Source organism: Gossypium arboreum, chromosome 5 (assembly GCF_025698485.1).
Source record: "Gossypium arboreum isolate Shixiya-1 chromosome 5, ASM2569848v2, whole genome shotgun sequence".
In the NCBI taxonomy this organism is placed as follows: Eukaryota; Viridiplantae; Streptophyta; class Magnoliopsida; order Malvales; family Malvaceae; genus Gossypium; species Gossypium arboreum.
In genome coordinates, this window is record NC_069074.1 from 7,176,370 (window position 1) to 7,193,482 (window position 17,113).

Consider the following 17,113-nt stretch of genomic DNA (forward strand, 5'->3'; position numbering starts at 1 on the left):
GACAAAATTGGTTTATTTTTAACTATCAATAAATCCTTTTAATATAAATTATATATATTAATAAAACATATAACATGCAACTAGACAATATCCAAATTCACAGGTAAAAATAAATTTAAGATATCACTTTCAAAAATTTCATATTCCTAAATTTAATATAAAAATTCACTTCATTTTACTTGAATTAGTAAAGTTAATACAGAAATCAATATTTTGATTTAAATTTTATTATTCTTGTTGTGTGTATATAACTTTATAAAATTATTAAAATATAAAATCTTTAAGATAATATTTATTGCTTTGTAAAATAAATATATTTTTTATTATTTAGTGAAAAGAAAACCAACTTAAGATAAGTTAATTATATAGAGGGTCTCTGAGCAAGACCAACACTTGTTTTGACAATAGACGATATTGCTAACACCTCCCTTGGAAACTCTTCAAACACTGTCAAGTTTTGACTTGTATCAAATGCCAATTTAATCATACAATCTGTAAATTCATTCAACTCCCTAGGAATATATTGTATGAGCCCATTGTCCAAGCTTCGCTAAAAGTTGATGGATTCTTCTAATAAGGTTTGAACTTAATTTATACTTAATTGATGGATGACTCACTTCTCTCTCACTCTCCCCTTTGGTTACTAATTGCCTAAATAAAAATAATAGAAATCATTTTGCTGAAAATATCCATTGAATAGGCTTTAATACAATATAACTTTCAATAAAGGGATCATATATTAAAGAAAAAGAAAATCCATCATAATTCAAATCTTTAAATAATAAATTAGATTATGTCACATTCACAATGTAGATGAAAAAAGACATTTCATGTAGAAAGATGTTTCCTTTAAATTATTTCAACAATGATTATTTATAGAGTGATAAAAAGTTCAATTATTGGATATTTTATTTTTAATTATTTTATTTGAAGAATATATAAATCACAAAAGACAAAAGTATTATTTTTTAAATGATAAATAAACCTTTTTCTCGTCGGTACTTGATTAACCCGTAAAACTAATACAATAAAAATATATAAATAATTATCAAGTGTGAGTGGATAAAAATTTTATATGAAAAGAATTGTTTTCAAGAAATTAATTTACTTATAGATACTTTTTAAAAATTAGAATTGAAAAATATCTCATACACTGTATGTTGATTTTTTATATATTTTACAAACAAGTTGAAAGTATGAGTGTATAACATATATCAAATTAAAAATGAAAAATAAATATATAAATAAATTATATAATTTTAAAATCAAAATTTCAAACTGTATATCAATAATTAATCATTTAAAATAGATAAATATTATTTTCCCTGTTATACAATTTTAGTTATGCTTTTACATTTAAATATGATACAAAATTCTATCCATTTTATAAAATGGTCGAGTCGTAGACTAGTGTAGGAGCGTGTACCCACGCTCTAAGAAAGGGAAGTCGAATAAAATTGGGAATTAAACCTTAACCAAAACCCGCTAATCTGAACTTTGAGAACCTCAAATTGAGTTTTTTTACTTAAAAAGCCCGTTTCTTAGTCAACGCCTACACCACTCGCCAAAAAGGGGTGTTTCTCCATTGTGAAAAGGGGATAATGTAACTTTTGGCCCCTGAATTTGGCAAGTAAGTTCATTTTGGTACCTATACGTTTTTTAGTTCACTTTGACTTTTGAACTTGGCAACTAAATCCATTTTGATCCCTAAACTTGAAAAATCTAAAAGTTTGACGATATGACACTTTGAGGTTGTGCCATATCATCACTTGAAAAATAATTTTTTTTAGATAATGATGTGGTATAATCTCGAGTATCATATTCGATGTTTTAATATCTATTCTCGATTTAACTAGTTCGATCGTTAGACCAACAATAATTAATTAATTAATTAAAAATTCAAAAAAGCTAAAAAGCTAAGTAATATCATTTATACAATATTTAGATTTTTTTTTTAATTTTTAATTAATTATTTAATTATTGTTGGTCTGACAATCGAACCGATAGAACTGGTTGAATCGAGAACAGGTGGTCTAACCTATTCAAACCACGATTCGATTATTAAAACATTAAATATGATTCTCTAAGATTGTACCAAATTATCATCTAATATCTTGTTTTTTCAAATTCAGAGTACTACATCATCAAACTTTTAGATTTTTTAACTTTAGGGATCAAAATAGACCTAATTGTCAAGTTTGAGTGCCAAATTGAACAAAAAAAGTACAAGTGCCAAAGTAAACCTAATTGTTAAGTTTAGGGGTCTTGACAAGTTCAAGGGCCAAAAGTTACATTATCCCAATTTTTTTCATGGTCATTGAATGGGCTTAAATGAATAACTCTTTTTAAATTCAGGGATGAAAGTGAATAAAAAATTCAGGGCCAATGTGGACCTACTTACCAAGTTGAGGGCCAAAAGTTGCATTATCCCCTTGTCAAAAGCCTCTCCTCTTTTTTCTTTATCAAAAGTCAACGCCCCTCTCATCCTTCCCCTGAAAATTTAAGAGCAAAAAATCAGAGAGAAAACAAAAGAAAGCATAATTTGTTTGTTGTCTTTTTTATGTTATGGGTAATGGTGTGGGCAAGTTAAGCGTGTGTTTCACCGGCGGCGGTGGATATGGCGGAGAAGAAGCTCGTCCTAGAAAAGAAATATCCTCGTTATTGTTGGATCCTCTCGACGAAGGACTCGGTCACTCTTTCTGCTACGTCAGACCCGATTCTAGCCGACTTTATTCATCCAAAGTCTATTCCGAAGAATCCTCCACGACTTTCGGTACGATCTCGGGAGCCTCAGTTAGCGCCAACACGTATACGCCGCTTTCGACAGCGCTGGTGGATCCCTACGTCTGTTACAACAGCAGCTGCTTCGATCGAGCCGCGGCTTTCGAGAGCACCGCCTCGTTTTCATCGATCCCGCTGCAACCGATTCCCAAGAATATGATTAACTCTTCAGGTCCACTTTCGGGTAGCCTCGTTCCGGGTTCAGGTCCTTTAGAAAGAGGGTTCATGTCGGGTCCGATTGAGAGAGGGTTCATGTCGGGACCTCTTGATAATAATACTAATAATTATAATCGAGGTATATTTTCGGGTCCACTCGATAAAGGCTTTTCCGATCAGTTTCAAAGAAGCTTTTCTCATGGAGCTTTTGCTTTTAAACCCAGAACGAGAAAAGGATCTTTAATTCGGGTTCTCCAAAGAGCAATCTCAAAAACCGTATCTCGCGGCCAAAAATCCGTAGTGGCTCCAATCAAAGGCGTGGTTTCGGTTAAAGAATCGGAATGGGTAATCAGGTCCGATAAGAACCTGATTCATCATCAAAATGAGAACTTGACGGTCAGTAGTTTGAATCTGAGCAGTGAAGGTAGTTTAGATGATGATGAGTCAATGGGAAGTCAAAATCTTCAATGGGCACAGGGGAAAGCAGGTGAGGATCGTATACACGTCGTCGTTTCGGAGGAATGCGGATGGGTTTTCGTTGGGATATACGATGGATTCAACGGCCCTGATGCTCCTGATTTTCTGTTATCAAATCTTTATTCCAATGTTCATAAAGAACTCAAGGGTTTGTTATGGGATGATGAGCTTGAACAAGCCCCAGCAACTTCCCCTGATCAGGGTTGCTCCGATTATGCTTGTTCCCGGTGTATCGAGCAAGAGAACTACCCCTGTAAGAAAGAAGACATTGATTTCGATTCTAATCTGCGATCGAAAAAGAAAAAGGGAAGGACATCGAAGGTGAGGTATAAGAGCATGGCAAATAAGTGGGAAGAGAATCAAAGGAGGTGGAAGTGTGAATGGGATAGGGAAAGATTAGAACTTGATAGGAAATTGAAGGAACAGTTGAATAAAAACAAGTCTGATAAATCGAGTTCGATGATAAATCACGGTGATGTTTTGAAAGCTCTGTCTCGAGCTTTGAAGAAAACAGAGGAGTCTTATTTGGATATTGCTGATAAGATGTTAATGGAGAACCCAGAGTTGGCTTTGATGGGTTCTTGTGTGCTTGTCATGTTGATGAAAGGTGAGGATGTGTATGTGATGAATGTTGGTGATAGTAGGGCGGTTTTGGCGCAAAAGGCGGAGCCCGATTACTGGTTGGGGAAGGTTAAACAGGATTTGGAGAGGATTAATGAGGAAACACTGCATGATCTTGAAGGTTTTGATGGAGATAAATTTAGTTCAATTCCTGATTTAACTGCTTTTCAGCTTAGTGTGGATCATAGCACCAATGAAAAAGAGGTAAAAATCCCATACACGAATCTTTTAGTACAAAATGAAATGATATCTATACCCTCTTTTGATCATTGATGGATTGAGATTGATGTCTTGTTTCATTTCAGGAAGTTCAAAGAATAAAAAATGAACATCCAGATGATCCTTCCGCTGTGATGAACGACCGAGTTAAAGGTTCTTTGAAGGTCACTCGAGCTTTTGGGGCTGGTTTTCTCAAACAGGTAACTGTTCTCTAACTTCTTAAACTACTTTATAGATGAATATGCTCATTCTGGTTGGTGTTTGAGACATGAAATTTTAGGAAAAACCCTATCCATTGTTTTTACAACATAAAGAGTTTGCCTCTTTAAAATGAATGTTGTCCATAATTTGCGGAAGTTATAGTTGATTCTTGGAGTACCATTCTGAGAACCATAGAACTACGGTCACATATGAAATAGTAGTTATAGTCATAGTTAAAGGTATCAGTCCGAAGAATGTGGCTTTTCAGAAGAGAAGAGCCAAATGACATTCTGCAACGAGATGATTGGTATACACAGAAAAAGATCTTTTGTCTTCCTTTTCAGTGAAAGTTTGACCGAGGGTCATGATCATTCGCCTGATAAAGAGAGATATTATAGTTGGTTTAAATGTAGAGCAATGTTTGGTGTGTATTTACATTGGCTTTAGGAATTTGTTTGCATTATAAATTTCTGTATCTGACCCTTATGTCTCTTCGAATTTGTGCAGCCTAAATGGAACAATGCACTTCTAGAGATGTTCAGAATAGATTACAAAGGAAATTCTCCATATATCACTTGTGTACCATCTCTCCACCACCACAGATTAGGCCCCAAAGACAGATTCTTGGTATTATCATCCGATGGGCTCTATCAATACTTAACAAATGAGGAGGCTGTATCTGAGGTTGAACTTTTCATCACATTGCAACCCGAAGGAGACCCTGCGCAGCATCTCATTGAAGAAGTGCTGTTCCGTGCTGCAAAGAAAGCAAGCATGGACTTTCACGAGTTACTCGAAATACCCCAAGGGGATAGACGTCGGTACCATGACGATGTTTCCGTCATAGTTATTTCTTTAGAGGGGAGAATATGGAGATATTGTGTATAAGTCATAGAGAAAACCACAGACAGAAGACATAGGAAATATGCCTCCCCCCCCCAAAAAAAAAAAAAAAAAAAAAAAGAAAAAAAGAACTCTGGCTTATTGTTTTTGCCGTTTTTTCCTGATCACCTGTGTAACATAGCAATGAAGCTCCTCAGAGGTTTGAGGAACGTAGTTATGAAGATGTAGTGGGTGGTGAGGGAAGTGTAAAGGTGTAAAAGCTGGTACATGTTTATTATAAATTGTCGTAGAAGTTGTAATTTTGCTACTAGTAAATGCCAATTATTCTTTTGGAAAAAGGGTCTTGTTCGCCATTATCGCCCAGTGGCTGTGGTGTTGGCAAACACTACTGGAGCATCTGTTCCTTTTTGCTTCATTCTTTTAGTAAACAATTCAATATTGGAAAATTGAGATTGTTTCTCAACAAAAATATTTGGCTTTTGACTTGTTTTTATGCCATTTTCTCCCCCTTTTCTGTTTTAATTGGCTGATTAAAAGCTTGGAAGCATTTCTGGGGAATCTAACTGACAAAATATTGAAATTGATTCGTCTTACATTAAAGCCATCATCAATCTTCTACTAAAAACTACAATTCAAAACACAGCTGCTTGACCAAAAGAAACTAAAAAGTAAAACCTTTCCCATGCCTTGTATTATGTCAAGCAGCGGCAGCCATTCGGTCAATATGAACTATGAAGTGCTAACACTATACGCTTATTTATTGATGTAAGGTCAAACTCTTGAATGACCCTACACCAACCCAAGCCTCAACTAAACCCACCTAATCCCTCTCATTTTTGAGTTATGATGATTTCAGTTGTAAGTTAGTCAGGTCAAATAGAAGACAAGTAAAACTTAAGAGAGAGGACTATTCCTCTTCCTCAAAAAGTAGAAGAAAATGAACAAAATGGACAAACACCGGTAATGATGTATGCCAATGGCTCACTCTACGTAGCACAATAACAGCCCGGGGATGAGGTTTACAGGAGACCCTACTTCACTAAAATTTTGCCATATTTCTCATAACTGCTAACTACTTTCGGGATCATTAAAGAGATTTTTTTTTTATAAAAGCCCGTCATTTTCTATTAATTTTTCTGACCAAAGATTTCAGTCATTGTGGCTTTTATAAATTGAAAGCCTATCTCGAGCCTTTTCTTGGTTGCTAGGTCAGATACTTTCGGCTGTCAGCTGTTGTAAGAAAACTGTTTCTGAGCTATGAATCTGACTTACACCAATCTAATTTGTAAACATGTTTGCTCATCGGCTTCGGTCTTCTTTTAGTTTAATCATTTTCGTGTTCAACTGGCTCATTGGACCTATTGATTTGTGCTCCGAAAACCAAGCCCATCCACATTTGGGTTGGGGCCGATATGATTGATAATTAAAATAAGAGAAAGAAAGGTTAGCCCGTTGTTTGATAAACAGGAACATTAGCATTGAAGTATTCAAATTATATTATAAATTTCATAAATTAGCAAAATTAAATAATAATATAATTATATTATTTGATAGAAATAAATTTAAAACTATTTATTTATCAATATAAAATTTCATACTACTCCGGACAAATTTGGAAAAAAAAAAAAAGACTAAATATGACAATTTGAATATTAATTTATTTAAATATATTTAAAAATAAAATCAACTTTAACTATCACTTATCTTACAGATCCGTTTTCTGTTGACATTTTCTTAAAATGAACCCTTCTAATTAAATGATAACTAAAGACTTTAAAGTCGAAGCACATTACTTGATGTTAAGTTTGGTTGCAAAATTGTACCCAAAGTCAACTCCCCAAAAGAACATGTGAGAAAATTTCCAAATCTCATTTATTACTAGGATTTTTTTTTAAATGACCAGGGACATGCAAAATTGATGTGATTTTACCCTTTTATATAGTAAAAATCATAATTTTGATGTTGGAAGATATGAAGTTTTGTGAAAACCTTGGCTTTCGTATTCTTCTATCTTCTAAAATATAGACAATCTAATATTTTCGTTTTCAACTCTCATATATCAAATAACATATATAAAATTTTGGAATACAAACGTGATATGAAAGTTATTTAAAACAAAATGAAATGAAATTAAAGAAAAAAATACAAAAAAAAAACTAACACAAATATTAGTAGTCATATATTAGATACTCTAGACTACAGTGGTATTTCAGTTCCTGGAAGTAGTGAAACTTACCTGTACCTAGCAACAGTACTACCTTTTGCATATTAAAAAAAACTAACAAAAATATTATTAGTCATATATTAGATACTCTAGACTATAGTGGTATCTCAGTTCCTGGAAGTAGTGAAACTTACCTGTACCTAGCAATAGTACTGCCTTCTACATATTCAAAAGCAAAACACCCGCCGCTCAACCTCGTGCAGATCTTGACTTTACCTCCATAGTTGATTAATCCATTCTACAAAAACTCCAAACTTTAAGGTGAATTTTATACAGCAATTTTTTTCCCTGTTTATGGGAAACTAATACATTTCAAAATCCACCTAAAACCATCATTGAGATCTTCTCACAATCTAAACTATCCATTTCCTTTCCACCTATAGTGCTTGTTTTTGCTATATATTTGGTGTAGTTTCCGATATTTCATTGAATTTCTTTATCCTGATCGTTATATAAAGTCTACCCATATCCAAAATCTTGATCCAGAGTCCAACTTTTCCTCTTTTTTCTTATCATTGATCATGTCTAGAGTCCAACTTAAGCAGTAGCAAGCTAGCAGCCAAAAATGGGTTCTCCTTTATTCCATGAATTCAAGAAACAAGCTTCATTTTTTCTCAAGGAAAAGATTAGAACTGCTCGGTTAGCTTTAACTGATGTTACTCCTGCTCAGCTGTAAGTTTTCTTTTCTTTTCTTTTTCATATTTCCTGTCTTTGGCATATTAAATCCAATATATAGTTTTGAATTTGTTTGTATTTCCTCTGGGTTCATTTTATTGTTTTCGGTAGATTGACTGAAGAAGTTACAAATGGGAATACATGGACACCAGACACCAGTACCCTGGGTTCTATTTCAAGGGCTGCTTTTGAATTAGATGATTACTGGAGAATTGTTGAGATTTTACACAATAAGTTTGTGTTTTATGAACTATCTATCTCTAATTCATTTTCTTTAGTTTGTGTTTTATGTGATATTCCATTTGATTTTTTGCTTTGTATGAAATCAGATTGGAGAAATTTGAAAGAAAGAATTGGCGAATCTCTTACAATTCTCTGATAGTTCTTGAGCATTTGTTAACTCATGGACCAGAGAGTACAGCAGAGGAGTTTCAGGGTGATAAAGATGTTATAATAAAGATGCAAGGCTTCCAATGCATAGATGAGAAAGGGTTTGTCCTAAAAACTTCATTTTTCATTTGTCTTTGCATTTGTATGATCTTTAACTTTTTTAATCTGCAGATTCAATTGGGGTTTAGCTGTTAGAAACAAATCAGAGAGAATACTGAAATTGCTTCAGAAAGGACCTGTTTTGAAAGAAGAGAGAGCCCGAGCTCGGAAGCTGACAAGAGGGATCCAAGGTTTTGGGAGTTTCAGCTATAGATCCTCGTCAGAAAAAGGAAATTTAAAGGATTCACCATATGGAAGAAGTAATTCTGACTTCAACCATAATGAAACTCACAATTCAAAGCACTACAATGACAACGCACCTTTTGAGGTAGGAAACAAACATGAGAATTTCAAGTCTTGGAGCTGTTTCAATGAAGGACATGGGGTCAAAAAACCTGAAATTCAAACAAGTTTCAAAGAAAACATGGCTGTTATCAAGGAACAATTTCATAATTGGACTGCAATTGCAGAGTCTAACCCACTTTTGGGCAGTGAAAACAATGAACTGAGAAGAGGAATAATGATAGAAGATGATGTCCACCACCCTTTCAACAGCCATGAGAATCAAACTGCTTCTTCAATGCTCCTTCCTAGAGATGGCATTGTTCAAGGATTTTGAGAGATTTTATCGATTTTTATGCTATAACTAAGGTTTTTACCAGTGTTTTTAGACCTTGTACATATGCCATCGAACTAAGCATCCATGGTTTTTTGCTCCTCAGGGTATAAAAATCTTTCCTTGTTCTTGAAGCTAGATATCTAAACTGAAAATTTTAGGTTAATTTCTTTTTTACCTTTTTGAAGAATAGAAGCTTCAAATTTATATGTTTAATTCAACATAAGGTTTTTGATTGTCTGGTTTAACAAGGAAAAGTATTTAGTTATTTATCTACAGATGAAGTGATTGCTTGATCAAATATGTATTTGGAAAATCTCATTTTAGTATTACTATATGTTTGAGAGTGAAAACGGGAAGCGTGACGGAAAATATACCAAACCCAACTATATCTGGCTAAAGTGCCTTTGAAGAAGCAGAAGAAGCTAATTTCCAAAATTAGTACTGGCTATGTGAATGGTAAAAGCATAGAGTAAGCTACGTGAATGGACTCCATGCAGCAAGCATCAGAAGAAGATAATACCTGGTACTCAGAGATACTAAGATGGATCCTCCAATCCAGAAGCTATATTCCTTTCTGGTGGAAGCCACCGCCTTAATTTTTATGCTTAGGCCATGACTTCCTTTCTCATTCTGTCTGCAATTCCTGGGATTCTGGGAACATAGTAGATCCACCACTGAGAACAATGTCTCCATACTATCCTTCTTGATATTAACATTCCTTTCTGGTGAAAACAGTTAGTCGAATGAAAAATGAGCAGAAAAAACACATAGTACATAAGAACTGATCCTAGTATTTAACTAAAAATTATGGTGTTGGATTTATAATATGGATAAATTGCAACTATAATATGGAGAAATTGCAACTAACTTGAGGTAACAGCTTGGATAGTAACTTACATGACAGGAGCATTGAAGGTGGTCTCAAACATGATTTGATTTTCATCCTGTTGGCTTTCAGGTTGACAGGAAGAAAAGGGTATTCTTCTGTAGCCCCACAGAGTTAATTGTAGAAGGTATGGTGCCAAATGTTTTGCATATCATCCCAGTTATTAACAATACCTTGCTCAATAGGGTATTTACTTGGATTGAGCCTCATCAGCAACATATGCATCTTTCTGACAGATGAACACCCGTGTGTCATGCACGACCCCACAATGCCAGGGAACTCGGCTCTTGGAGCATCGTCTCACAAAATCCAGCCTAAAAAGAGCAAAATGTATCGCGGAAAAAAAAACATATGCGAATCTAAAACAAAACTCTCAGAGCACCACCAGATAACTTGTTATCTTAACCATTCCGGTTCCGTTATCACATCAAAATACAAGTAGCTGAATATCCTCACCATTTGATCTTGTATCACCAGTTAAAACCAAACATCACAACATTAAGGTAAGTAAACCCTTAGGCCAATAAGCATGATTTTTTGTTAAAGGAAAATTTATTAATTCGGATCATACAATTTAAACAACAACAACAAAAAAAACAACAAACACCCATTGTAGGCGGTAAAAGACAAGCTCCATCAACAACAAAAAAAATTTACAAGTATAATACCAAAAGAAAACACAAAAAGGAAATTGGATAAGTGTTATATCCTGTAGTCTAGTTAATGAAAAAGGAAAATAAAACAAAAAAACTAACTCATGGAACCCTAGTGTAAAAGAAACCATTAACCATTCTAGATCGAAAACTTAGAAGCTAAGAATAATAAAGTATACACAGATTCCAAACAAGTACCAGAAAAATGAATTAAACTGTGAACGGATACATAAATTCCTACAAAATATTTGCAATACTAATCAAAATCGGATAAGATCAACAATGTTCATAAACCATCCAGGATCAAAACACGAGAAGCTAAAGAATCATAACTTATCCAAATGTTACAGGAACTATTAAAATGAATTAAACTGAGGATGGATAAATAAAATCCTACAATCTAATAACAATTCCAATCAAAATCAGATAAGATCAACGAAACGTAATATTACATAATAAACGAAAAAATGATATACTCACATCTTGTATTCTCTTTTTTTTTTTTCTTTTCCTTATAATTTCTCAGGAACCAAACAGAAGTGAAAGAGAAATCACCCGCCACAAAAGCAACTGGAAATTAGGAGACGAAAGGAAAACTAGAGCAAGATAACCTCTCGGCTGCCCGCCCTTTGAGTTCTAGAAGGAGAAACGAAAAAGGAAAAAGAGCCAAAAAATCAAACGTTTTTTAAATTTAAAGCACGAATCGGAAACTTTTTTGTTTTCTAATATTTACCTGGTCCTTCGGTTGCATGCTTCTTTCCAGGTTAAGGAGCGCTTCAAAGTCCAAACCCGTAAAACCGGTGTCCCATCCATCTTAAAAAGAAAGAGTGTCTCGTACGTACATACATACATACTTCATCTAGCATGTATTCATCAAGGTTAAGTTAAGTTTGGGCCGAGCTCATATTAAGATTTATTTTTTAATTTGGATTCGCCTCAAAAATGAATTTACTTTTACCCAACCCAATTTAATTTTAAAAAATTAAATTGGATAGACCTAACTTGTTTAGATTTAATTTTTATATTAGTTTTATTTAAAATATTTTAAAAAATATAATAACTAAATGCATTTAAAACATTTAAAATATTAAAATAAATTAAAAATTATATTAAAAATATATTTTATAGTATTAAATATAAATTTTATATTTTTATATTTTGGGTCGAGTTATTTAGTTGGATAATTTTTTTTATATTTTGGGTAATGAATTTAATTGTTGTTGGATCAATGATTTAATATGCATATAATTATTGAAACACCCCCTAACCCCAAACCGTCCCAGAAGAGAGTTATGGAGCATTACCGGAGTTTACAGAATAATTACACACAATTTCATTTACTTTCTTATGTTCATGTCAAAACTGTCTTCTTGAGTAACAGTCACTAAAATATTTATATCTAGAGCTACGAAACTCCAAATTAAGTTCCATTAATTTTTATTAAAACTAGACTCATATACCTTTCTATCATAACATTTTCAGAATTTTTGGTTTAGCCAATTAGCACAGTTTATTCCTCAAAGTTACCCCTGATCTACTGTTTGACAGTTTCGACCTTTCTTTACTAAAATTTAATTATCTCATAGCACAGGACTTGGATGATGTTCCGTTTATTTCTCTTGAAAATAGACTCATTAAAGATTCTAAGCATATAAATTATAGCCTGTAATTATTTTTATACAATTTTAATGATTTTCCCAATTCAGAATAGGAATTCCAAAATCAATCGACATTGTCTCACAAAATTCAATTCATACCAAATTAGTCAAATCCTATTTTATACCATAGCCAAATCTAAATTTATTTATTTCATCCTTACATTTACAATTTCAAAATGACATACACATAAGACATCCTAGGTATATGCCATTACAAATAATTAACACACTTTACCTTAATGAATTCGGGATCGGACTGAGATGCTGATTCAACGTTCTATCTTTACTAAACCTGCGCAAGGAAACAAACCGTACGTTGAGTATGGTATACTCAGTGGTATTTCTATAATCCGAACACTTGATAATATAACAATTAAACTTAAAATCACAATGATAAATATAACCATTCATTTATTTATTTTATAGATAAGTTTCATTTACTTACCATAAAAATTCTATACAAGCCATATAACAAACATAACAACATATTTGCTCAATTCTTTTCATTTGCTTACTGTATAAATTCTTTCAATATATTCACAATTCACTTGTATTCACATTTTACTTCTTAACAATATACCATTTTAATTCATTCTAACATCAATCATCATCCATTTGAACTTCACTCATTTCATGAACCTTTTGGTTCATGTTTTCAATCTCATATCTCAATTTCAATTCTCAATTCAATTTCTCATTTCATTCCAATAGTTCAATCAATCAAATTCACTCGATTTATCTTTTCACTTATTTACCCTATTAACAAACCCGAACTTTGTGAGATACAGTTCCAACCCAAACACACCATGCGGCACATTGTGCCTAAAGCGGTACATAGTACACGATCGATTATCGACACATAAAGTGCCTAAAAGCGACACACGAGGTGCCTGATCGACACACGAGGTGCCTGAAATCGACACATAAAGTGCCTAATCGGTAAAGTGGCAAATCCGTACACTTTCGGATCCTATGGCATGCCAATTATATCCGACTTAGCCCGACTAGTTAATAGGGTATTTGTAACACCTCCTACCCGTATCCGTCGCCGGAATAGAGTACGAGGCATTACCGAGGAGTACAAAAACACTTACAGATAATTTAAATATATTTTCATAACAACTTGTCTCGATTTCATACTATTTCATATTTAAGCTTTACTCACCAAAGTATTTGAAATATCATCTTTATGCAAATAGCACACATGAGGTACATAATTCCATAGTTAAGAATGAACACATTTATCAAACATATTCCATATTCATATATCAATGTCTTACATTTCCATAAATCAATAACCGTCATTTTTCTTGTTTTTCAGATAATTGTAACGACTTAATTTTCAGTGGTGTCGGAAATGGTGATTTGAGATCACTAAATTCGACAAATAAGATTGAACAAGATAGTAATTTAATATTTATGAGTCAAGTAAGAATTTAGAAGAATTTGTGAAATGGTGAAATTAGTGAATTAAAAGAATTTATTAGGTCAAACGGGTCAAAAATGAGGTATCGAGACCTCAAAGTTGAAAATCGAGCTATAAATATTTTTATAAATATTTATGGAGTGTCATTGAGTTAGTATTAAAGTTTAGTTAGAAAATTTTAACGTTTGGATGGCTAATTAATTAAAAGGACTAAATTGAAAATAGCGCAAAATTTGTTAAATTGTGAGTAAATAGCTTAAGTATTTAAAAATATGGATTTAAAGAGCAATTAGACCCAAAGGTTAATGGCTGGACGGTTTGGGTATGAAATAAGCAAGAAAACAATGTGAACAAGGGGCAAAATTGGAAATAGCATAAAAGTTAATAGTTAAATAATGATGTAATTGAAAAATCTAGACATTTCTTCATATTTTCTCAGCTAAAACGCCATAGAAGGTCTGGAGAAAGCTGGTTTTTCATATTTTACATCATGTGAGTTTAATTCTTACTTTTCTTGATAATTTTATGTTTTTATGACTTTTACAATTAGGTCCACTTGTAGAATTCATTAGTTTTTGATTTTATGGGTGAAATTTGAAGTTACCCTGGATGGATAAGGGAATTTTATGATGAATTATTATGAAATTTAAGTTCTAATTTTATATTAAGGTGGTTTTATTAAGTGATTTTGATAGGAAATGATATTTAGGACCTAATTGGGAAAAAGTTGTGAATTGAAGGTTTCTGCTGAAATTAAGAATATAAAAGGTTTTAAATAGTTTATAATGATAAAATAAAGTGTTAATTGAGAAAAATTAGTTCAATTGATGGGTGAATTGAGAAGGACTAAATTGTGAAAATTGTAAATTTTGGGGTAAAAGTGCAATTTCGAAATTTGAACAGCATAAATTGTGAAGTGAAATAGAATTGAAATGGATGCTAATGAAGGAATGATTTTATAATTATAGATCAAGAAAAGCAATGAATCGTGGAAAGGAGAAAATTCAAGAATAGTCCACGAATTTCTCGACTTTTACAAATTAGTCCGAGTAAGTTCATATGGCAAAGTTCAATGTTTTGATATGAAAATATTATGATTGTTAGAGTATTTTATTGTTGATGAATACTATCAATTTGCATTAACTAATGAATAATGTGTAACTAAAAGTACAAATTAGTAGGAACAATGGATTTGAGTGCTTCTATTCATGACCACGATGAGTTGATTGAAACATATGTGACAAGTGTGCCCGTTTAAGACCATAGCTGGGCTATGGCATCGGTGCAATGTGATAATGTGACTCAGTATAAGACCATAGTGGGCTATGGCATCGGTATAATGTGATAATGTGATTAGTATAAGACCATGTCGGGATATGGCTTCATATGATATGTGAACCGTGTAAGACCATGGCAAGGCTATGGCTTGTGTGTGATGCGTATCAATGTGAAAGTCCATGGTTTACTATGGCAATGTGATAATGAAGCACTCAATTCCTTATTGTTCCCTAATTTGACAATGAAGTAAATGAGAAATGGGCCTAAGGGAGTTAAATTGTGAGTTGCCATATGGAAATTATTCCAATGAGTTATTAATGAAATTGTGATTTGGAGGATGAAATAGTTAAACTAATAGATATATGATTGTGTACGATATTTGATATGATTTGTGTTTATATGCCTATGAGCTTACTAAGCTTCAATAAGCTTACTTGTGTGTGTTTAATATTTTTATGTAGATTGACTTGAAGTGAAGTGGGTAGATCGGATCAACACAACAGGCACACTATTCAGATCAATTTCGGTAGTTTTTGTTTTATGTTTAAAGATTTATATGGCATGTATAGAGTTTGAATGAATTGAAGTAAAGATGTTATAAACTAGTTAACAATATTTGTACTAAAACAGTTTTGGTAAGTAGCAGTAGTTTGACTTTGAAAAATCACTAAAAATAGTAGAAATGGAATTAAATAATGAATAAATTATGGAATCGAATCTTGATGAGTCTATTTTCATATGAAAGAAGCAAAACAGGTATATGAGCTATATTTTATGAGATGTTTAAATTTTTGTGAAACAGGGCCAGAGCGATTTCTGGATCCCCTGTTCTGACTTTGGAAATTCACCATAAATTTTACAAAGATAATTAGAAGTCATACTTTATATGTACAGATTCCTTATTGAGTCTAGTTTTATTAGAGACAAATGGCATAGTCATTGAAGCTCTGTACAGAGAGATATCTGATTCGTAATACACAAAGGTCAGAGTAGTCAAACCCTGAAACAGGGGAGATTTTAAATAATAAACTGTACTAATTGGCTTGACCAAAAATTCTAGAAAAAAATTGGTAACTAGATATATGATTATAAATTCAGAGAAAATTTACGGATTTGGATTTCGAGTTTTATAACTCGAGATACGAATTATTTAGCAACTATGACACAGTTGGACAGCTTGTCTGAAAAGTATTATATAAATTATCTAAATTTGGTTAAGTACTCAAATAAGTTTAGTAGTGCCTTGTGCTCGACTCCGGCAACGGTCTCGGGTAAGGGGCGTTACAATAATTATGTGTAACCATTGATAAGCATGTAATTCACTGTTTCTTCCTGTCAATCACAATTTCAAATGACAAATTCGTGTGAATCAGCTCAACCTCATTAGGTGTTTAAATTCTGTCACTTTGATTCACATACTCATAATTTACTAACATATCTTGTCAAACACAATCTCTGAATGATAAAATCACATAATTGAGCTCAATAATAATAGTGATAACATTACTTACATTTCTTTTTCCACATGTTACATTTACGGCTTACCAACTTGTCCATCCAAGGAACAGCTTACGGACTTGAGTACATCGTGATCTGAAGCCCGAAATCTAGCTGAAGCACATAAGTGCTAAATGGCAGCCCGTGTAACACCCTTAACCCGTATCCGCTGCCAAAACAGGGTTTCGGAGCATTACTACCATTTACAGATCACTAAAAAAAATTTAAATACTTACCGATTCAATGCATCATATAAATAAATATATTACCATTCAATCAACAGTTTGACAGTTGTATAAGCATCAAACAGCAACATTGTTAGTATACTTGCACATATCTCATATAAATTCAACACTGATATATCTATTTTCTCGACATATCGCACTTGAGTTTAATAATAGTCTCAATTA

At 32.9% G+C, this 17,113-nt stretch overlaps 3 protein-coding genes across 5 annotated transcripts; 2 read left to right on the forward strand and 1 right to left on the reverse strand.

Annotated features, from left to right (window-relative positions):
• Nucleotides 1-2,259: 2,259 nt before the first annotated feature.
• On the reverse strand, nt 2,260-11,660 carry LOC128293095 (uncharacterized). 3 transcript variants are annotated; one of them, XR_008283145.1, is made up of 4 exons: nt 11,578-11,660; nt 10,203-11,480; nt 9,826-10,027; nt 7,366-7,760 (listed from the first exon to the last, which is right to left on the reverse strand). XR_008283145.1 is itself a non-coding variant. In XM_053028477.1 (2 exons), exons 1-2 carry the CDS (start codon nt 9,996-9,998, stop codon nt 2,315-2,317), a joined length of 351 nt encoding a protein of 116 aa, XP_052884437.1. In that variant the 5' UTR covers nt 9,999-10,114; the 3' UTR covers nt 2,260-2,314. The 3 variants fall into 3 exon arrangements, 1 of the variants encoding a protein (XP_052884437.1); XR_008283146.1 differs by lacking the exons at nt 7,366-7,760; nt 11,578-11,660 and adding an exon at nt 8,094-9,081 and having other exon boundaries at nt 10,203-11,538; XM_053028477.1 differs by lacking the exons at nt 7,366-7,760; nt 10,203-11,480; nt 11,578-11,660 and adding an exon at nt 2,260-2,492 and having other exon boundaries at nt 9,826-10,114.
• Nucleotides 2,415-5,636, forward strand: LOC108453683 (probable protein phosphatase 2C 23). The gene is made up of 3 exons (XM_017751943.2): nt 2,415-4,239; nt 4,341-4,454; nt 4,963-5,636. Exons 1-3 carry the CDS (start codon nt 2,566-2,568, stop codon nt 5,341-5,343), a joined length of 2,169 nt encoding a protein of 722 aa, XP_017607432.1. The 5' UTR covers nt 2,415-2,565; the 3' UTR covers nt 5,344-5,636.
• LOC108453684 (uncharacterized) lies at nt 8,083-9,559 on the forward strand. Its single transcript, XM_017751945.2, has 4 exons — nt 8,083-8,194; nt 8,309-8,431; nt 8,527-8,688; nt 8,759-9,559. The coding sequence occupies exons 1-4, from the start codon at nt 8,088-8,090 to the stop codon at nt 9,303-9,305; spliced, it is 939 nt and encodes a 312-aa protein (XP_017607434.1). The 5' UTR covers nt 8,083-8,087; the 3' UTR covers nt 9,306-9,559.
• Nucleotides 11,661-17,113: the final 5,453 nt, after the last annotated feature.

What these genes read in the sequence shown, in the direction of transcription:
- LOC108453683 (XM_017751943.2), top strand. Translation starts at nt 2,566, where the DNA reads ATGGGTAATGGTGTGGGCAAGTTAAGCGTGTGTTTCACCGGCGGCGGT. An exon ending in ATAGCACCAATGAAAAAGAG is followed by an intron (nt 4,240 to 4,340) that starts GTAAAAATCCCA and finishes GTTTCATTTCAG; the next exon opens with GAAGTTCAAAGAATAAAAAA. An exon ending in GGGCTGGTTTTCTCAAACAG is followed by an intron (nt 4,455 to 4,962) that starts GTAACTGTTCTC and finishes GAATTTGTGCAG; the next exon opens with CCTAAATGGAACAATGCACT.
- LOC128293095 (XM_053028477.1), bottom strand. Translation starts at nt 9,998, where the DNA reads ATGGAGACATTGTTCTCAGTGGTGGATCTACTATGTTCCCAGAATCCC. An exon ending in TTAGTATCTCTGAGTACCAG is followed by an intron (nt 2,493 to 9,825) that starts GTATTATCTTCT and finishes TTAAATTTTCAG; the next exon opens with GGGAAGGATGAGAGGGGCGT.
- LOC108453684 (XM_017751945.2), top strand. Translation starts at nt 8,088, where the DNA reads ATGGGTTCTCCTTTATTCCATGAATTCAAGAAACAAGCTTCATTTTTT. An exon ending in GATGTTACTCCTGCTCAGCT is followed by an intron (nt 8,195 to 8,308) that starts GTAAGTTTTCTT and finishes TGTTTTCGGTAG; the next exon opens with ATTGACTGAAGAAGTTACAA. An exon ending in GTTGAGATTTTACACAATAA is followed by an intron (nt 8,432 to 8,526) that starts GTTTGTGTTTTA and finishes GTATGAAATCAG; the next exon opens with ATTGGAGAAATTTGAAAGAA.